General features: G+C 39.4%; 1 protein-coding gene across 1 annotated transcript in view; it reads right to left on the bottom strand.

Annotated features, from left to right (window-relative positions):
* The window catches only part of LOC146583423 (ephrin type-A receptor 6-like), an 89484-nt gene extending 68017 nt beyond the window's left edge, over nucleotides 1-21467 (bottom strand). The window contains exons 1-2 of the mRNA XM_085271476.1: nucleotides 20823-21467; nucleotides 4943-5007 (exon numbers count right to left, since the gene is read on the bottom strand). Coding sequence (XP_085127602.1) covers nucleotides 4943-5007; nucleotides 20823-20901 — 144 coding nt within the window. The 5' untranslated portion in view covers nucleotides 20902-21467. The remainder of the gene's footprint in view (nucleotides 1-4942; nucleotides 5008-20822) is intronic.
* Nucleotides 21468-23093: the final 1626 nt, after the last annotated feature.

Genomic DNA, 23093 nt, shown 5'->3' with positions numbered 1-23093 from the left:
TGACTGGCATCATATTCTCTCCAAATAAAGGAGCAGGTTAGCTGGTATTCCTTAGCTGTTAACAAGGAAAGATAATTTAATGATTGTCAAGATGGGGCAGCAGTTTTTGGTTATCACATGCAATGTTTTTATTTTTGGAAAACCATCCATGTTTTAGTAACACATCAACAGGAATTTATGTAATTAGTGCACAAAGTCAGAAATAAAAGTTAATCTGGAGTTTCCCTTAAGGTGAAAATCAGAGAATAAATAGTTCATGTTCATAGGTGCTGAAACATTAAGATAAATGACACGTGCACACATGCGCACACCTAACGACACTGCACAGACAGATAGCATTGTATTAAAAACAACGGAGGCGGCACTCAACCTGGCTAAGAGATTTGAGGTTTTGATTAAAACAAGGCAATTTGTCATTGTCAGACTAAAGGGAAGGGAGAGAGTGGTGTTATGAAAATGTCATTAAATCTCTGTAGTTTTGATGAATTATTGATTTGATATGAATCTAGGTGGTGGAGTTTTGCTGTGTTTTTGTTCAACCAATTAATGGCATTGCTGGTCCCCATAGCAAAAACGCTGTTTAGGCTGCGTGCAAGGGAGGAGAAGCTTTTTCAATATTGGTATTTGGCCCTGAAAATATCTCAGCCTTTTGCTGCTATTTATTGGTTTTGCTCGAAAGGATTTATTACACTTTTAATAATAGCCTGAAAGCACAAACAGCCCCCACCCCACAACCACTTTGTGTCTTGAATTAGACACGAAGTCATGAAAAAATTATTGTTGCTGCTGATGGTTGCTCAGTCCCCGATGAAATATTTGTAAGAATGAAATCTACAGCAGCGCTTCTCCTTCAGGCTCAGACCTAAAAGAATCATATACTGCAATTAAATTAGTTTAATCTCTAGATATTGTAATGGCTTGTTTGAATCTGTATTCATTGCATATAAATGTTGTCGCATATGTTCTATAAACAACAAAAGCCGAGAAAACCAGACTCTGTTAAATTAAGATCTCTGGGCTTCAGGAGGTTGGTTAATTGCATCTTCAGTATTTCACAAATGGTCTCAGCTTCAAAGTGCTGTTTTACTAAATTCAAATGTATTATTTTATAGTAGATAAATGTGGTTTAATAATCAACATACGTGAGAGAATTAGATACACATAACAAACGTGAACAATGCAGTGCTCACACTCCCTGGACACTTCATTGGATATGCCAAACTGTTATTGGGTAAGATCCCCTTTTGCCCTTTAGAACTGCTTTAATTCTTCACGACACAGATTCAACAAGGTGCTGGAATCATTCCTCAGAGATTTTTGTCCATGTTGACATGACAGCATCACACAGTTGCTGCAGATTTGTCAGCAACACATCCATGATGCAAATCTTTCATTCTATCGTTTTCCAGTCTGCTCTGCTGGATTGAGAGCTGGTGACTGTGGAACACAGTGAACTCATTGTCATGTTCATAAAAACCAGTCTGAGATGATTAGAGCTGGTGTTTTATCCTGCTGGAAGCCACTTTTAGAAAAATGATAAACAATACTCAGGCAGCCTGTGGCATTTAAACAATGCTCAGTTGGTGCTAAGGGACCCTAAGTGTGCCAAGTAAATATCCTCCACAGCTTTACAACATCGCCATCAGCCTGAATTGTATGATGCAAGGCAGAGTGGCTCCATGCTTTTGTGATGTTTAAGCCAAAATCTGACACAACTACCTGAATGTGCCTCCAAAAATGGTCTTCTGCTGGTGTAGCCCATCTTCTTTAAGGTTTATTTTATTGTGCAGAGAACAGAGATGGTATTCTGCATATAACAATTGGTTATTCTAGTTACTGTTACCTTCCTATCAACTTGAAGCAGTCTTGCTTCTCCTCTGACCTCTGAGCCAGAAAACTGCTGCTCACTGAATATTTTCTCTTTTTCTGGCCATTCGCTGTAAACCCTGGAGATGGTTGTGTGGGGAAATCCCAGTAGATTAGCAGTTTCTGAAATACTCAGACAGCCTGTCTAGCACCAGCAACCATGCCATGTACAAAGTCACTTAAATCTTTCTTCCCCATTGTGATGCTCAGTTTGAACTTCAGCACGTCATCTTGACTATCGCTTCATGCCTAAATTTTAATGAACGCGATATGATTGGCTGATTAGATATTTGCTTAAACCATTTGAGCAGCAGGTGTACCTAATTAATATCTAATTGCGTAAATAAATTAAATCAAAGGAAGAGTGGACTTCTACATGTTTACTTACTCATAGTTACGAGGTATAAATAATAATGTTATATATGAAGCTTTAATAGTGTAATACTTTAGTATTTAGTCTTTAGCAGCTGTCCTGTGATTTTTAACTGCACGAAGACACCAATTTATTTATTAATTTGAAGTTTGTCTTTTCATTTATTTGATAAATCAAGAGAGTTTGGTACGAAGTGGAAGTGGGTCAGAGGAGAGCTGCTCTTTGACCATGTATTTGAGAATGGACATCTACTTTTCAGCAGACCTGTACTTATTTCTTGATAGACTGGCTCACGATGCACCTGCTCTTAAGTTATGTTGTACAAGACATCTAAACAGCTATAGGGAAATTATAGGGTCCTTATATTTTTTTGATGCTGAAACACGTTTCGCATTTTAGCTCTAACTTAAATGTATTTGTTGTGTTGCTAACTGCATTAACAGTTGGGGAAATAAAGCTATTTTTATATGCAGTCTCTCTTTTTTTATAGGCAGTGTAATTGGATAGCTGACTCAAAAGCTGTTTCTCAGACAGGTGCTAACTGTTCCTTCATCGGTTGAGCATAAATTAAGCCGTTAAGAGGTCTGTAGATGATTCAAAGTGTTTATTTGTTCTGAGAGGTGTTTCTGTTAATCAACATGTGGTCAGAGGAGACCTCAGTGCAAAGCAGAACAATGTGGAGTGGCCAAATTAGCAATTTAGCATATTTTGAGGGGAAAAAAAATATGGGTGATCAGAGCAACAGAAAAAGACAGCAACAGAAAAAAAACAGTGATGATCACAGGATCTTTTCAATGGTATGTACGCCATTATTCAAGTCTGTCATAAAGGAAATACAGAAAGTTCACTAAACTAATGACTGCTCTCCCTAGCAGAAAAGACAGATCAGACTTTCCAAAAAGACAAAAGCTGAAAATAGGGGAGCTGTTTGATAATGGCTATAATTCCTTAGCCTCTCCAACTGAAACTGAGAGTCTGCACTTTAAACTTTTAAATTATGCCTGCGTTCAATAATATATAGACCGAACTGCACTAAGTTTATTTCTTTAAATTCACTGAAGGTACTTTGAGTTATCTGATTAAAGGGTTACACTTCCAGTTTTGAGTGAAACTGCTTTTTCCCTGTGGAAGCTTCTTTGAATAGAAGCAAATGAATGCGATGTAATGATATTCCTGTATCGCTTAAGTCGCAGATGTGCACACCCACACAGTAATCAGAAATCCTGAGGATGGATCAGATTTCTGTGCGTAACAGTATCCCTGTTTCTTTTTGAGAAAACTGGTACACACATTCTGCTTTCTCCAAACCAGCTCAGACGTGTGAAATGAGCACAGCGAGTTTTGAAAAGCTGCCGACAGAAACGGCTGCTGTGTTTGCATCAACCATACTGCTGATGCAAACACAGCTCTCATGTCTACTGATTTTCTTTAAAGTGTGTTGATTTTTCCGTCCCAGCAGCAAAATTCACACATAATATTTGTTATTAGTATTATCATTACTACTAATAATGGCTAGACAGCCTTCAGAAGTCTGGAAATCATATTGTCTGGATTTGCCAGGATTTTTTTAAATGAGGTGTTACAGATTTATTATTCAAAAAGCAGAATTGCAGAAAAAAAGAGTACTTAGATTTTTTTATTTAAATAATTATTGTATTAAAAATGCACAGATTGTATAATTAAAATATATTTAAAGTACATGAAGTAAACATGCTCCTTTTCAGAATCATATACATGATATCATTGGAGCATCATTTTTGATTAAATACGTTAAAGAGTGAACATCTCTTTAATGTTGCAGCTGTTGATGATTTTAATTGCTGATTGGTAGGTAGCTTGATCTATAACTATGCAATTAATCTTAAAAAAAACAACAACAACAAAAGCAAAAGGAAGCATAACATGTGAATGTTTTTTTGTTTTTTTTAAAAAAGAGCATGTACATTAAACAAGTACTTAAGTAAATGTATTCAGTTACATTCTTACTGCTTCTACCCATGCTCTCATCTAATGTCGTTGGGGGACTAACAAAGGTCTAGTCCGGTGGTTTTAGTGTAATGGGTTCATCCGCATAAATGTCAGAGCCATGGTTTGCAGCACAATATCGCACTTTAATGAGATTATCAGTGTTGTACACTTCACCTGTCAGTGGTTTTAATGTTGTAGCTGTGTGTGTATGTCCAGTACACCCTTCTCATATAGGTGGTGTACTGTGCGCTCCTGCATGACATCTGCCACACGGCTGACCTGCGAGCTACGCTGTCACTTGCTGTCCACCTCCAATCCACTTGTTGCCTCTGAGTCAACCTTCCTCTAGGGGCAAACTTAGCATATGTTCTTAACCCCTGCTGTGCTGTGTTTTGTGCTCCCACAAGTCACCATATCATTCTTCAGTGGATGTCACATTGCTCTAACTGCTGTCAGGAAGGCTGCCGTATAAAACACGCCGCCTGATGCCCACAGGATTTTTTTTAATAAGACACAAGAACTTGTCTCCTGTCTTCATTTGACTCAAATGCAAGAAAATCTAGTCTGCTGTGGCTCAAGTATTCGATTTTGGACAAGAGAGGTTCAAATTGTAGCCATCATTGGTCTACCATGTAAAAAAAAAAAGGAGGGGGGGGGGGTATCAGAAGTTTTTTTTGATCAATAAAACCTTAAACAGTTAATAGCCTTAATTCAAGAAATACCAGGGTCACTCACCCCATTGACAGGATAAGTCTTCCAGTCCAGTTCTCCCAGTACCGTTGTGGTGTCCAACAGAACCACTAGATAGGGCAGAGTGGTGGAAAAAAAAGAAAAGGTCTCGTAAAATGAAGGAGAAAAGTTAGAAGTGAAAGAACAACAGCATAGATGCAAAGAATGACAGGATAGAGCAAAAAGAGTAAGAGAGCGAGTGTGTGAGAGAGGTTGGATGGTGAATTTAAAAAGAAGAGAAATGGAGGTGACAAAACAGGAAGAGAGCAGACAATAGTTATCAAGCTGTCAATGAGGAGCTGACAGAAGTGTAAGGCCCTTATCAAATTCAACCACCTATGAAATAACAGCTCTTAGGAAAGTCCAGCGCAACACCAACACAAATCTGCTCTCTACCTCGCTGAAGTCTGGAAAAATTAGTACTCTCCTTCTCAGAGGTCAGAGCCAAAGAGGAATAAAGGGGACAGGTGGAAGTATTATCAAACTTTATTTAACTCAACAAATCAATAATTAAGATTAAAATTGTAATAGTTAAAAAACTACTTCAAGAGATATATGGTCAGTGTGGGATCATTTATGAATTGTTCAGTAACATGTTATAACATTTTCCTACTGCATTACGTTTTAAGTGTGATGATCTACTAAACGGGACAGGCAGAAAAAAAAAAAAAAAAGAATTCTTAAAAATGTCGAAGAAGCTCCTTTAAGCAATTACTTTGATGTTCCTCCACCTATAAGAAATGACAGAAGGAGTCCGAACCACAAAAGAAGCACGTATTCTCGGAAAAGTGGTTGCAGGAGGTGAGCTGGCTTCAAACAAATGATGAATGCACAGAGATGTGGTGCAGAATGTGCCGTGAAAATCCCACTCTAGCGGACAAAAACAGTGCCTTTTATATGTACGCAAACGCGCGTTGCAACTTCTTATCTGGTGCGCGTCTTTTATTTTGACAGCGAATGCGCACCTGCGGACCACTTATGTGCACCCCTGTTTATTAAAGCCCTCAGAGCTCAGCTGCTGGGTCGCTCTCCTCGTTGTGACATGTTTTTGATGCTTTCCAGTTTGGTTTTGTACACCAAACAACATTGCATACACCAGGGATGTCAAACATTTTACACTGTGGGCCACATACTTTGATGTTAAGTGGGCCAGACGAGTGAAACTCACCTTTGTGTCGGTGCAACAATGTTTAACGACACATTTATTCCCTGAGATATCTTATTGGGAGTGAAAGAAGTGCAATTTCAACAGCATGTCAGTTTGTCTACATGATAAAGACATGTTCCTGTAATAAATGGAAAACATCTGTCAGCATGACTCTTTGGGCGGAAACAATAAGAAATTACTGTGTAAAATTAGTTCTATTAGCTCATTGGACAGACTGTCCTGTAATCATAAGTAAACATCCTGTTTTTTTTTTCTTTTTCTTTTTTTGGTTTGTTGGTTTTACTGTGGATTCATTGTAAAAAGAAATAAAAAAAAATAAAATAATTTCAAAACATTCTCAAGTAAATAGTGAAAAAACAGGAACTTTTATGCCATTTACTTGTTCATCTGTTGGTTTTTGTAGTATAACTGAGTTTGAGGGAGGTCTTTATCTGTCAAATGCTGTAAAACTTACAACAATACAGTCAAAAGTCCAAAACTTTTTATCATCCTTGTTCCAAAGCCCTCCAGTGGGCTGGATTGGGGTCTTTGCTGGGATACTGACCCTCAAGCCTTATGTGTGACACTCCTGGCACACACCATTTCTCCACCCATGGACTCATGTGGACTACTGATTGCTGATTACACAGGTCCTTTCTCTTTTTAATTAATTTAAAATACTTTTTTTCCTAAAATGGCATTCCCGCCTTTGTAGTGTATGGATTAGTGTCCTCTTCATGCACCTCCTTGTAAAAACAAAAAAAAACAAAAAAAGAAAACGCAGAATTTGTGTATAAGTTGTGAACATGTTAAAAATCTGAAGAGTTTTGGTGCTTGATAAGGCAAGTGGCGAGATCCCTGTGATTTCACGCTGAAAGGCACTCACATTCCCTTCACAGTGTGCTTCCATACTTCCAATTGGGTGCCCATTAATTTCTTCTTTGGCAATATTTGACAACGTTCACAGGTGTAATGTATTCAGTGATGGTGACCCATGGCAGCACGGAGAGCTCTTGCTATAAAAAATAGCACGGTAAAACAGAAACAACATTTTATCTCATTTCTGCAAGTCTTTACAACAGTTCTCCCCCTCCAGTCAAGAGCATTAATCAATGAAATCCCATCTATGGCTGTGACATCATCTCTGTGAGTGCACAGTCACAGCGCCTACCCACAGGCGCACTCACTCTCTATTGTGAGTGAAAAAGAAAGAGATAAAGCCCACCTCCGACACAGTGTGTTTGTTCATTTAGCTGTGATCACATGCAAAAATGTTAGCAGTATGACGTCAGGTCAGTCCCTTTGCTCCTTTGCACATCCATTATGGAGTCACGCCAAGAGTTTATGCTCTAATAGCTAATCTGACTCAGCGACCATTTGAAAAGACAAAAGCACGGAGCAGTCTGATTTCAGCATTAGTGTTAGTGGTGGTGTTTTTGCATGAGCATGTTAACAACAGTTTATTTGTGTGAATCCACGGCTGCATTGTGTATACAAATGTAGCAATCCCTCGCTGTCTGCACTCTGGTCACGGCTCAGGCATGAAGAGAGCCATTATCTGGCCCTTGCTAAGCCCCCTGAGCCAATTTGATATGATGAATGTGCAATTTCCTTTGTCTCCACACAGCCAGTTAATTACAATCTCTATCAATAAAGTATGTCCCACTTCAGTGGTCGACATTATAGACCAAAGAGTCACATCTTCAGACGACCTGTCACTCTAGTGTACGGTGGACTTTGCCAAATCTGGACTAATTTAATGGGGTTGTGACTGTTTTGAGAACAAGTTAGATAACCAGAGTAGATACACTTTGAGGGAGACTTAATGAACCACTTTAGTATTTACAGAGACTTCATTTAGCCTTGATTCCCAGCTGGTAATTAAGGTCTGAATTATAATAAGGTGGCCTTGCCTCTGTTCAAAAGGAGGACATAGAGAGATGTAGGGAGGGAGCCTGTGAGACAGACCAAGGGAGACAGAAAGATATTGATTTGGACCAAATTAGAAGAGTCTTTGATGATCATGAGCAATGTTCCACGGCACGTTTGGCAGCACAAAATTTTCCAGTAACTCCCTTCTCTGTCCCAAAAAGTTGATTCTGTTCAGCTGGACGCAGCGTTTTCAGTGGGAGAAAAGTTTCGTCACTCATCCAAGTGACTTCTTCAGGCTCAGCTGACTGCAGTCCCTTCTCTGTCTGTCTCTCCTTCTGTTACACATATACATAAAGCCAAGCGCACACACAAACATACATGCATAGCAATGTGGGAATGAAACTATTAACTTCCACAACTATCTTTTGAGCCAGGAAATAATGGTCCAAGACCACAGTGGAGGCAATTTGATACACCGTTTTTGTTTTTCACGCAAGCACAATTACACTGGTAATCACTTATCAGGAGTCCAAATCACATTAGTTTTGTCTGTGCATTGCTTTAGAAGCATAATAACCTGAAGCTGGTTTTTTTTGTTGTTTTTTTTTAAAAAAGGTTCTGCACTATCGGATTATTGCAGAGGCACACTTTGGGAGATGTACGGTGTGGCTCTGCAAAGCTTTTGGGACAAATCTCACTGCAACATAATGAAAGGGTTTGATGGCTTACAAGAGCTGTCCCTATTTGAAGGCAGGCTGTTTTGAGTATGTTCTGTAATTTACGTTGATTGGTTACATTTCCTTTCATCGGCCAATGAAACCTTTGCAACTGGAACTGCCATTCCTGTAGCCAGCTATTCATACCAAGGTAAAGGGCTGTATATCATCAGACAGGACATTCAACAATATTCTCCTTCTGAAATCAGAAACATGCTCTAATATTTCTGTATGCTGTAACGCTTTTTTATGCCATAGCAGATGGTCTGAACGGGATCAAAGGTGTGATCGGGGACTTCTGCTTCTAACAGTAAAACAATATCCTGTGTAATGATCTCCCGTGTCCTTCCTTTACCCGAGACACGTTGGGTGTCTGCACATTACAGGAGTTATGTTGCAGGCTGTTTCATATCAGAGGTTTCCTGCGGAGTTCAGAAGTGCCATGGGGCTGTTTTTCCGAGAGTCGGTCCTTGTTTTAAAAAGGCGATGTGATGCACATTCCTTTCAGTGGTTTCCCAGTCTTTCACTAATCTACAGGTGACAGTAACGCAACAAGACACGACTAATGATGACAAAGGCAGGGGAGAAGAACACTTCAAGCTCATGAATTTTTGAAAGAGGCTTTGCAATTGCTTGATAAGTAAGGAAATACGCATTTACCATTTTCTCACTTAACTGTCTGCACCTTCCTTTGAAGATTTCCATTTACAAGAATATCATCCTACACTTTTATGTTGTAAAGAACTAAAGAACCTCTGTTGCTTAGCCTTCTTTGACCTCTGATTCTTGTTGTCTAGTAAGTGCACAGACCAGAAGGGTTTGGTTTTTTGTTTTGTTTTTGAAAGCCTAATGCAGAGACAAACTGTGTTTTAAGTAGTAGTTTGCAGAATATGTCTGTGCATATATGCATGCGTGCATATGTGTGTGCGCGTGCGTGCGTGTGTGTGTGTGTGTGTACTCGCAGGTGGTTCATTAACACTATCTAGACACTGAGTATTCAGGATCCCTAAATATTTTAGGATATGTATATAAGGTATGAGGATAAGGATACTCCACAAGGCTGAGCTCCACCAGGGTGACAGACAGTTCTATAAGGACCCCTGGCTTTTTTTTTAAAGTTTCCTGGATGTGGTTAGAGAAAGCCACTGGGAAAAAAATGAATCATTATTTTCTATGAGATGATAATAAAAGTGGACAGCAGCATCTAATTCATCTGACTCTGAGCACAGATGATGCAGGTTCCTGAAAAAGTCATTCCAGCGTCTGTCTAAATGTTACTGCTGATCAGATGAAATGATCCCATAGAAAGGACGACGTGTCAGATACCTGCTTCGTAAAATACAAAGCAGATCAGTGGATAAAGAAAAAAAGAGTTTTTAATTTGGTGAATATTTCATTGGCAGTAATTGTACCAGATGCTAGTTTCAATAAATGATTTGAGTACGAGCCATTTATCAAGGAAGAACATTTGCTTTGTTTTTTGAGAATTTTTGCATTTTTATTTTGATTGATCAGAGGAAAAAAAGGGCAAAAAAATGAACTCAAACTCCTGGACTCACTGTCTAATCATAGTTTAACCAACACAGGTAAACACAATGTTTGCCTGTCACACCGTGGATCTCTTCACAAGCTGAAATCATGGCTCCGTTGCAGCTTGACCTTGTGGCTTCTTCTTGTTATGTTAGGTTTAACACTTGTTTGAAAGCTTTTAATCTGCTCTGTTTACGGACAACGAAATTCTATACAATTCAATGTTTTTGTACATTTTTTATAAAGTGCCCCGAGGCAGCTGCTGCTGTGACTTGGCATTAAAAAAATATAATGTAATTGAATTGAACTAAACTGAAAATCATGCCTCACAGTAAAATAAATAGAATGTAGAAGTATACATAATCTTAAAAAGAAGCAGCAGTGACAATATTAGAAAGTTTTTACTACTTGTACTGTGCGATGTGCAGTGTGTACATGTGTGTAATCGCCTACAGTGGAGTCGGTGCTTTCACAAGGACATGTGTGATGGAGGCATGGAGCTCTGTAGATGAGCTGCTCCTCAGTCTTTTAGGTGGTTTGTGTTGACCTTCATCCACCACACAGCAGAGGTTCATACAGGAAGTGGGTTGAATGTTTTTAGTGCCACAAATTGTGTTTATGTCTGGGGGGTCTGGTTCACCTTCACCGTGCAATTATTGTTGTTGTGTTATTCTATTTACTCCATTTTATTCTATTTGTTATTTTAATGCTGGCCTTGGAAACAGATTCAGTTCTTTCATTTTTTTAACATGTTGAATGACCACCTAACGATCTGTCGAATTCCTTATGATCATCAGCTGGACAAATGCTGCACTACATAGTGGCACAGCTGGTAGAATGGTTGTGATGCTGAGATTGTTCAGCTCAGGGCAGTAGGCTGTCTCCCCTATAAGCACCACTACTGTGTTTCCAACTAACTTTATAATGGCACGAATGGGGTTACAGTCATGGGTCAAACGTTTGGAGAGCATTGGGCTCAACATTAACCCTGTGAAGTACCCTTTACTTAGAATAGAGTGAAAGAGGTTGGTCAGAGACAAAGTTTATGATGCAGGTTTTTGCAGTTTGCTGACCAATTTCTGAAGAATGATGGTGTTTGATGCAGCTCTCTGAAGTCCACTGACATAACGGTTTCATCTTTTAGTTGAGGATGAGATGAGAGGTAGGCAAAGTTATACGTATCTAGCTTAGTGGTAGAAGATGCTTCTGATTTGTGACAGGGCATGCTTCTCGAGAGATTGATTGATTGATTGATTGATTGATTGATTGATTGATTGATTGATTGATTGATTGATTGATTGATTGATAATACTTGTGAGATGTTCCTCACCTGGCATTAAGACCAATGTTGGGTCCTCATAGGGTGGGGTATTCAGTTGAGGAGACTTGCTGGTCTGGTCTGTCAAATGGGGAAAGAACTGAAAAGTGTCAGACAGCTTGCAGTCATCACTGGGTGGTCTTTTTGTCCATCAGTTTATACTTAAAACCTTTCCATATGCTGTGGGATGGTTTGTTGTAAAAATAGTTCACAATGTGATCGGCTAAGAGGTGTTTTTATGTTAACACATTTTCTGTGCAAAAGTTTATGTAACTAGGGACTTAACCAGCATGTACCTCTAGGCCTGATTCTTCTGCAAACAAATCCCACTCTGTGTTATCAAAATTGTGCTGCAGCACTGAGGTGGCTTCCCCAGGCTGTACTTGTACTGTCCTGATAGCTGTTTTTTTGTTTTTGTTTTTTTGTTTTTTTGGGGGGGGGGGTTGTGTTGTTTCATTACACTTAAGCTGGAGTCAGACTTAGGGAAATGTGGTCTAGATGTAAATAAGACATTTTAATGTAATTTGAGTAGAATAGACTTTGGGTCTTGTTCCCTCTTGTTGGAAAGTTGACATTTCAGTGGATAACCGGCTTAAGATCTGGTTCAAGTCCCTGTCAGCTCATCATTACTACCATCATTTAGCTTTTTTGGTGTTAGCTTAGCATTACCATGCAGAGGAATACTGCCATGGCTGTCACCGTCATGAATTCATCCGAGAGAAAAAATGTTCTGCAACTGAACAACTCCCAGTCCAGGCAGCTGTGTTTTTCACTGTTCCTCGGGTCCCTCATCTGGTCTGCTCTGTAAACAAAACTAGCATCTAGCTCTATGGCTGCATCACTTTTGTAATGACTGTCACACTGTGCATCATTATTCTCAGTCGCATCTCATTCTTGTTTACAATCCAACAGGAACTACAAGGAGCAGGCTCAGAAGCGCCGGTTTAAACAGGTTCACCCAATCATGGGTATTATATGTCCCCCACGGCACATCTGGCCCTTTGGTTGTCCCTGACCATCCATGTGAGGTCAATGGAAAATTAGGATTCCCATGTAAATAAGTATAAATCATTCAGTTTGTCCCATTTGAACCATCAAATACTCTTTGATAAACTCCTCCTCACAGAATTGCTCACTTCATTGCTTTGTTCTGAAGGTGAATTTACATATGTTTATGCAAGCAAATGCAGCTTCAGTATAAATGCATTGTAACAGATGTTTATAGAAGTTGTGAGATTGCTAATCCTGAAAGATGTCAGCTCACATTTAAAAAAAGAAAAAAAAAGAAGAACAAGAAGAAAGATTGATACAGAATGTAGAATTTTAAACAAGACATGGACTTATTTGTAAAGACAGAGGTAAAGCTGTGTGCTTAGTTAGTTCGTAAACAGCAGATTGCTGTGTTTAACGATTACAATTTGAATCACCATTAAGAGACTAAACACGAAGAGAAAAGTGGGAATCTCAATCTTTTTTAGCAAATCTGCAGAAGCAACAAGAACTTTTTACTAAGCTTTACACATCTAGGGATGGAGCAGTCAAGTCCAGATTTGTCATTTCCTACAAAATCCCCAAAAAACATCTCTTAGGGAGTTTCTCAAAGTGTGTTTGTTAGATTCTGATGCACTAATATGCTGAAAAAGGATGCATTCGAGAGTATGGCTCTTTCCTGGTGAACCAATAATAACAACAATTATTATAAGGACAGAGGACATTGCAGGAATTTTGGAGTTTGAAGGCCTTTACTTACAGGATAAGTAATATCCGTGTGAATATTCCATTATTACTTCATTAAAAATATTTTTCAGGCTCAACTATTCTTAATTCAGCCGTTCCCTCTGACTGTGTGGTTTCGTAGGATGAATATGCACTTTTCATTTCTTTGAACCAAGCTAAATATTTTTGCATGTGAATAAACAGATCTTACCAATCAGACCACTGCATTTGACAAGTGTAGCTCAAAGTGTGCCTCAAAGACACACCAGTACTGAATACACAATCATATAGAAATAGTAAAATAATACTATTTTACCTCAGACACACAGCTAGACACTGCTCCAGGTCAATCGGCTCTCCAAAATTATTTCTCTGCTCCCTCAAATGTGGTCCCAGCTGTGTTAACAAGAGCTAAATCTGCTCCACAGACATACTGAAATATGTACGAATGCAGTCGGGGTACAGCTTAAACTCCTGGACCAAACCATGAAATTCTTCCTGCTGCTGCCTTCTCTTGAGAACTGTGTGAACCCAAAATCTCTGTTTCACCCTTTTCTTGTTTAGAAACATCAGGACCAGCTCATCATGGCTTGATGTTGACTTTATTTTTTTCATAAATTTTTGTCTTAGGATGAATTTTCAGCAAAAATGCAATAAGTTCAGTGTGTATATACGTCATCTGACAAGTTCACATCTGAAAAATGTTAAATTGCCCATCACTTTTATGCAATAGTGTCTAATGGCCTTTAGTTAACCTTGAATATCTATGACACACAACGTATGTATCTTTGTACTTGGGAAAGTGAAAGAGTGTGAGAATATGAAGGAGCTAGCACAGTTAAAGTGGACCCTCTGTCTCTTTAGCAGTAAATAGTTCTTTGTTGTTAGGCTAGCTGCACTTGAATGGAAAATCCAGCTGTTAGCCGTAATGTTCGGGATTGTTAAGCACTTTATAATTGAGAACGGTGTCTTTTTGAGTCACTGGACTGATAAGCTGGAGTGAGACACAATCACAGCTGATCCAGTCCAAACATCCATCAGCATGTCTGCAGGAAAAAAAGAAAATCTCCAAATTGGAATCTCCTTTTCTCAAATTTGGACTTTGCTTTTCCTCACTTCTAATATGACGTAATCCAGTCAGTGACATGTGACATGGAAAAAAATGTCTCCAAAAAGTGTGGTATCGCTTCCTCAGAGCCTCTGTTTTTTGGGGGGGATGTTTTTGTCCATCGCACACATCGACCTATTTTTCCTGCTAATATGTTGATTCCATTCATGATCATGCTTTGGTAAGAAACACAGTATGTCTGTGGTGTGATGTGTAGTAACCTGTTATGTTATAAACTGCTTGGATGTGCTTAGGGAAAAAAAGAGAATATTCTATTTCATAAAATAGTGCTGATCCCATCAGCTGATTGCGCCGCTCAGTATACCCGGCCAGAGGAGGAGAAATCAGAGTTTCTGACTTGAGTTTGTCCTGTGAACCACTCGAGTCACCTAACTCAAACAGACCCTCCTCCACACAATCTTCATTCATAAAGTGCTTTGAAAAGGCAAACATTAGAGCTAACAGGTGTTGGAAACAAGTGTTTCAGTGCAGCTAGCCAAACAACAAAGAGTCACTTACTGCTAAAAGAGAGACAGTGAAAGTTGATATCCTCGGTATATCCTCGGTTTCTTAACATAAAGCTCATTGTTACATCCAATACAAAAGTGATCCCCTTACAGTGTTGGGTAAGTTACATTAAATTAGTAACTTAGTTACATTACTAGTTACTTCTATCAAAAGTAACTCAGTTACTTCAAGTTACTCGTTACTTTCAGAGTAACTAGTTACTAGGGAAAGTAACTTTGGTTTTACTCAGAATTCTCTTGTTAATGTGTTGCTTCTGTAACTGGATACCCAGCAAGATTGCCAGTCTTCTAGCTTGCTTACTTGCCACAAGTGCACTGTGCCACCTACCAATAGAAAGGGAAAAATAATGTGCACATTTCCACGAGAGAAATCCCACACCTGATTCTATCCTAGCCTGCTTTTTACATCCAACACAAAAACTGCAGTCGTGGTGCTTTCGATTGTACTCAGAACTCGGAAATTCTGCCTTTCGAATAGGAAGATGTAGGTAACACCAGACTGCAGATGAGCTGCATACAGGGCTGGACTGGGACAAAAAAATCATCCCGGGCATTTTGACTAGAGACCGGCCCACCATTATAGGAAAAATCATAAAGCCTTTGAATGAAAATAAACACTGTTGTGACAGTGATGTACACTGTTCTGATGGTATATATGTATCAATCTATCAATGATGCTCAATCTATCATCTGTCAGCTACTTAGAAAAGGATCCTGGGGTTATTTGTCTCTCAGAAACAGTTCATAACTTCCCTTCAACTCATTCATGTCACCTAAAAGGTAAACCTGTTTCTCCATCACAGCTCTGATGATTCAGTAAGGACATCTCCTGGTTTCATCTTCATGTTTCCCTCTGACCAGATATACAAACCGACATCATGACCAGCAGGTTTACAGCTGTGGCTCCAGCAAACATCAGCTGATACTAGAAATTAATATTAAATAAATTCTAACAACAGCTGATCAAGCTTAAAAGTGCTGCTGTTGTTTACCGCGACATCTGCTGGTTTCCTCTTTCTGGCGCAAAGTGGGCGATAAATAAACAAGAGAGAAAAGCCGATCAGCTGATCATTGATCAGTTTCATGATTGAAGTAGAAACAGGAGAGGGAAGGGAGAGAATGAGAGAGAAGAGGCAGCTGTGCAGCAAAGACACAGAATAACTCCAGCTTTGTGTCTTTTTCATTGTAGCTGAAGTCCGGGACAAACTGTTTTCCTTTTCACCTCAATACGAAACGCGTAATATTTTCTCTGAATACGAGACGATTCCGTTTTTTACGGGACGGTTGGCAACTCTAATAATTAACATTATGAACAAAATAAAGTTCAACATCAGTAACATAGCACCCACCCAGCTGTATAGAAACTCCGTCATGCTAGCTAGCACGCAGTACGAAAAAGTCAGCATAACGAAAATAAACTCCACCTAAACTTGGTTCATATCTGACCCAGATGGACTGCAGGTTATAACTTCTTACCTGAAGTTCAGTTCACCTGATACTCGGACCAGCGGCCGCTTCGCGTCTCTCCTCTTGCCTCCCTTTTCCTTCATCCACCTGCTGGCCTCCACCACTTGCTAATGTTATTGAATCTGTGGAAGCTCTGCGATAGCCACCACACGAAGTAACGAATAACAAGCCTATCTAAATCCCAGTAACGAGTAACGCGTTCCCGGTTTTGGCATAATAACTACTTACCGTGCTCGTTACCACAATAATAACTTAGTTACTGTAACGCGTTACTTAATAACGCGTTAGTCCCAACACTGTTCCCTTACAATGCGATCTAGTTTAGTTCCTTTGTTTTTCCCTGAATTATTAGTTCTGTTATTATTTAGGTAACATAAACTAATGTAAGTCTATTGATTGCAGCCAAACAACCAACCCAGTGATGTCAAGTTCTGTACTGACACAAGATGGTACTAAATATGTTCTAAAAACTTTCACGTTCAACATTTATTTCTTAAATTCAGCTTCACAGACAATTGAAATCCATGTAAGTTTTTGATAGCAGGGCTCCTTGGTGTAAATTAGCCTCTGTACACGAAGCATTTCATGTCCTCTTTAAAGAGTATATGGCAGGGACTGATTTCTCAATGGATGCAACATCACGCTTGGCTAGGTTATGAAATAGACAGCCATCAGTTTTAACACCTGCCAGTTTGTCCCGAGTCTGACTGGGAACAATGCTGCACTGTTAAAGCAAGTGCAAAATAAAAGTGTCTGAGATTATCCCAGAGCTCTAATTCATATTATTTCATTTTAATATACATCAGGAGACGTTGTGTAAATCAGTGCTAAAAATTAGCCATGTTGTTTAACTAAATTAGTTAACTTCCCCAATGCGAAAGCACTGAGTTATATATAATTTATTTCACATTTGGAGGAGTATGAGAATGCACATGGTGACATAGGCTACCACACAGCTGTCAGTTTCCTCAGCCTTGGCAAATTCCTAAAAGGAGTTGAAATTCTCGGGTTTGTGAAAGGAAAGGTAAAGTTTTTGATGTTATCGCGCTTCCATATCAACCTCAGACATCGAACCTGACTTTAATCCCTTGTTCATACCCAAAACAGACTGAATTTGTCTCACATAGAAAACAAGACTGAGAAAGATGACGTAATTAATTAAAAGAGTAACACTTTGTATGAAGGTAAAAATATTTGAAATTCAGCAAGAACTTGCACAATTGTTTTTGTTGTGCATGTTGATTAAATGGTGATAGAATGTGTGTGTTTTGCCTCTGCCTAGTTCATATTTTAATTGGCTAATTGTAATATTTATTCTCATCAGTAATAGTTTATAAAGAGATCAAATTAATATTACTATTAGGCAGAATTGAGTTCAGCTTATTTGTGCAGCCCTACAAAACAGTTCCAGTTTTTCATGTGGCCCCTTGAGGAAAATTAATTTCCCACCCCTCGGTTACCCTAGCCCACTTCCTGCACTTTTCTTCGTGGTCGTGCCACTTCATTAGTGGGACAGTTATTCCTGTGGAGAATGGTGTGCACAACATCTTAAGCAGGATAAAAACTGCGTCAAATACAAGATCCACGTCATAGTCCCTGATAGATAGTAGAAAGATGGTAATCGACGCATATGTAACGAAGGCTGCTATTTTGTTAATGAACAATAGATTAAGAGAACTGAAAACGTGAGGGTGACAGCAGAAGAGAGCTGAACATCTGCATCTGCACAAGCCACCATTACAGTTCTCTTCACTTTACCCATTTTTTAATCTGTTCTATGGACCCCTTTGTGGGAAAGGGCACAGATGGTGAACACACACATTTTCTTTTTTTTTATTGTTAATTGTCATTAGAATAATTATTCTCATGTTTTAATTAAAGCATGCATGACTATGCAGACTTATCTGTGATAACACTACATAACAGTGCACCAACTATTTATCTACCCTTCATGTGGACCTCAATGAAGTATAACAGGAATGACAACTTGTCTGTGTTATGTGCAACTCTCCTAGTATAATTCTAACCAAACGACCTCAGGGAAACAGACACCTGTTTGGAGCTTCCAGTCTTCCCAGTGGATACCTGGGAAAAGAGTTCCTGTTCCATCCACAGGTTGTATGTTAAAAAAATTAATAAACCTAGATTTTTGTTAGATAAAAGCAGACAAATACAATCCCAATAAAATCTTTTACTCTCTGCATGGAGTGTTTACCTGACAAATGTAATTTGCCAGTAGAAGTCAGACTACAAAGAGAAACAGAAAGCTTCTGGTGAAAATCCTATCCTTTAGAGATTCTGCATGTTCACCTGCATTCATTTGTCGTAGAAATGATCCTATAAGCAGGCTATATGGGCTTAGCTTTAGCAGTTTGTCATGTAGTAAAGTGTCATGCAGTCTGAAAGACTGCAGACTGATTCTACTTCATGTACCAGATGAGCAATTTTAATTTAAGTCAGCAGGGGACATGTGAGTCTGGGATCCACTTCTTCTCAACACTTCCATGGCTGAACTGCTGTCCACAGGAATCTAATAAAAGCAAGACTCTAGACTCTAAACCGAAACTGACAAAAGAAAGACTCCAAGGAATGAATTAGATACTTTACTGGAAACACAAACATGTCAGGCTCAATTGCTTACAAACTACACTTATTTAAGGTTACTCACAAGTTGGAGAGCCTCTCATTAGCTAAGAACAAGCCTAACCTATTATGTTACAAAAGAGCCTTGTTCTGACCAGCACATCAACTGTGTAGTTTTGCACCACAGTGTGGATGTCTGTGCTGAATTCCCACTCCTATACATTATAATGCAAAAAATGCTGCTTCCATATTACCGCCTATTCTTGTGAGAACGCTGACTTTACAGAAATGCCGTATAAGAGCCTCGTCTAAAAGGTTCTCTTTTGACAATAAGCAGATTGAAATTATTTATGAACAATTAAGTTTAAACGGTAATTTACCACTCCCTTTAACAATCTTCAATATACTTTATAGAAAACAAATATGTTTTATGACTCAATTAAAACCCCCACAGACACTATCTTCTGACTCTCATTTTCTTTTTTTCTATGAGGGCATAAACATGTGATTCACATTCAGAAAACTCACTCAGACACATTGCACCATCTAACATAGATTAGCTTGTTCACACTACATTTTAAGCACCTCACGATGTCATTTTTTCAGGTTTCCCCTGTGTGCATCCCCTCTTCTTTAAGCCTGTCACCACCACAGGCAGACAGACATCCTGTGGGGGAAAATGAGTGTGCGCCCACACACACACAGACACACACACTCCCACAAAAGACAGAAAAATGTAGTGAAGGAGACTTTGACATTTGGCTAGCGAAGCTCCTGTCATCTTTGAAAACGTGTATCCTACACATTAAACATTCAGGAAGGAATATTAAACTGACCTCTTTGCAAACGTGCAAAGAGGAAGATGTCAAGAACAGATTGCATTAGGGCAACCATTTACCCATGTGACTTGCAAGCACAACGAAGGAGAAATAACACTATTATTTCCTGTCTTTCTCAAACATATGCAACTGCACACTGATGTCAGCATGACTTGAAAATGAATCCTGAAATATGGAGAGCTATTCTGATGAAGCTACTGTCAACCACTGGCCCAGCATAATAAGATTCACCTGCCTTAGAGGAATCCTCTTCGCAATATAAGGGGCTGCCATTTACAGTAGCACTGAGTGGTTCCTATAGCTGTGGTGATGTTTCTGTGCACTTGGAGGTGAATAAGATGTCATTTTGGCTCAAGGAGCTTCAGCCTGTAGACCAAGCATTCACACCATGGAGCAGACAGCCTCCATGGTGTGAATCTTTTTTTTTGTTGTTGTTTTTTGCAGTTGAACTCTCGGTGTGTTGTGTATTATGAAACTGAAATGCATGTGCAGTGCTGATTCTTTTTAAACCTGTGCCTTTCCACTGAAATGACTGTATGTTGAGTGTTTAAAAAATTTCACATTAACAATAGTATCATTTTAAGTCAAATGATCTGAAAAACTTCCTGACTTAATGTTGCCTTTGGATGATGTGTGCTGTAAGCAATACAGGATCATTAATTAGGACAAAACACAAACGTATTGAAACCAAGACTGACATCTATGGGTCCGGCCGACAAAAGGAAAATCTCAGATGCATTTTCAGGCTGCAAATGCAGAGTGCACTTTGAAATCCGTCAAACGCTAATGTTGTTGTTATTGTTTGACAAATGCCGGGAAGCTGCATAAGAGAGAAAATTCCACAAATCACAAATAAAAAGCAAATCCGTCAGGCTTTAATGGGTGAACAAATTATTAACTTGTTTCGTTAAATATTCATCATGCACGTGTTCTCAAATGTTGAAAAAGGCTGTACTTTGCGTTTTGCGTGTGAGCGTGCGTGTTGTGTTTTTGTTTGAGGAGACTAATTTGGTGCATCCACCCTTGTTCTAAGTGTGTGGTCATTGTGACGCCCTTTACTCACCTTGATTTGAGGTTCCCGGGTCCGACAGGATACTTTTAAGCAAGAACAAAAACACGCAGTATTTCCCACGGGAGCTCATCGTTGAGTCAGACAAGTGCGCTCAGAAGTGAAACGTTGCACAGACTCCTAAACAGATCTCCTCGCTGAAAAGGTAAGGTTTGTATCATAAAGGAGGATAGTGAAAGCCCCCCCAGCCCCCAGTATCCAGATTCAGGAGGTCACGGTCGCATCCACTGGAGTTCGTTCTTTCTCTCTCTCTCTCTCTCTCTCTCTCTCTCTCTCTAGGCACGCATACCGGACACCTCCGTGTGAGCACGGGCAGACGAGAGATGTACACCGCCAGTCTTTGTGCGCAAAACCCCGACAACTTAAGCTGCAGTAACTTAAATGATAACAATACTTAATTCGATGAGTATTGATCTGTGAACCTCAAAACACGCACAGGGTAACGTTTGCAAGCGCACAAAACGACAAAAGTGTCCAAAAGCGAAGTTCCGACGATTGTGTGCGTGGCAAAGTCAGTGGGCAGCGCTTGTTAGTCAGTGTTTTCATCCCCAACCGAGAGAAGAAAAAGGGAACAATCCCGAACGACTCACTTGCAGCCGGTGCATCCCCTGTTGTGTTTCTGTATCACTGCGTGTATCTCGCGCTCCCTCTCCCTCCTCTCAGGATAGGAGGGATGCTCTGGCGCAGGCTGAGGAGCTGTTTTTTTTTGTACCACAACCAGACATTCAGCTGCCAAGTCCTTGCAAGCAAATAAAACTTGTTCTTGTTGATGTGTGACCTCATTTCTCACTTTACATCATGTAAAATGCGTCATTTCCATCGGCTTCTGCTGTGGTATTGATTCCATGGGACGTTAGGGGATATAGAGGGAAATATGAAGCCATTATTAGACTAGTGTATCAATTCTGTGCTGTGATGTAGGTTATACCTGCATTGGATTATGTTGTTGGAATAGTAATGTGTCTGGGGCAGTTTCTATTTATGGTGGCAGGGAGGAAGGAAAGCAGACAGATATGGTTTAAGTTAATACAGAGTATGATGGACTGAATGTGCACTCAAACAGACACACACATAGATCTTGCAGTGGGTGTCTTAATAGAAATGAACCAAATTAATGATTTACAGTTACACTGTAAGCTCTGGATAAAACATGTGTAGAGAAGACCTTCATCTCGATTCCAAAGACCCATCCTGATTAATGGCCTGTGAGCCTCAAGCTGTAACACAATAGTGGAAACAACTGTTAGAGTCTGCAGACAGAGGGATGATATAATCACCGTATGGACTCCAGAGTTACAGGTCAGGTGAGGGAGAGTAAATGTGCTCCAATCTGGGGCCTTTTAGTGGAGTTTGCATATTCTCCCTGTATGATTTTTCTAGGTACTCCACCTTCCCGTCACGGTCCAAAGACATGCATGCCGTTAGATTAACTGGCAGTTCTAAACTGACTATGAGTGTGAATGGTTGTCTGTCTCTCGATGTTAGCTCTGCGATAGTTTGACAACCTGTCCATGATTACTGAGACTAACTTTGGTAAATCTAATTGTTATAACCCAAAGCAACTTGAATGCTTTTTTTTGTTAGTTTTTTTAAATCAAGTTGTTTATCAGGAAAAAGGGCAACTGAATGAATCCTGAATGGAGAACATCTGCTGTCAGTGGGTTCTTGTTTAAGAGAATGCATTTACTTTTAATTAAAGTTCTAGATAATTTAGCCAATTTTAAGTAGACAAAAAATATTAACTTTCAAAATCAACTTTTTTAGATTCCCTTTCTTTAACTTTGTTTTTATAACAAATATAGAGCTCATTGGTTCTTTGGCTATGACTCAAGTGGTTACCTAGTGTAACATCACCTGCTTCTTTCGGCACTAACGATACAGTGGTGCTGTACACAGCAGCCTTTCTTGGTTCGTTATAAAGTGTAATGTACATAATATGGACACTGCCAGTCAACAGAGTTTAAGCCTTCTGATAATGTTGCTGCAGGTCTCTGGGAGTCGTGTCAGCCTCCTTGACGACAACCACATAAAAATGATGGAAACACCCCTGAATCTCACAGACAGTGAAACCTGAAAATGACCATATTTTACAACATATTTTAAAAAGAGAAAAAGAAAAAAAGTAAAGTATTTGCACTTGTTTTCAGCGTTATGTTTTTCTCTTGTATCCTCCATTTGAACTGCTGTTTGAAAGACTAGTGGCTATTGATCCTAACGGTCAATTTTAAGCCATTTACTTCCCGCAGAGGGAATTGAATGTAACTG

The sequence above is a fragment of the Mchenga conophoros genome, linkage group LG1, assembly GCF_057382185.1.
Source record: "Mchenga conophoros isolate Kocher_MC1m ecotype Shallow Benthic linkage group LG1, M_conophoros_male_GT1.1, whole genome shotgun sequence".
Taxonomy (NCBI): Eukaryota; Metazoa; Chordata; class Actinopteri; order Cichliformes; family Cichlidae; genus Mchenga; species Mchenga conophoros.
Note: the sequence above shows the minus strand (reverse complement) of the source record. Positions and strands in the feature narration are given on the sequence as shown.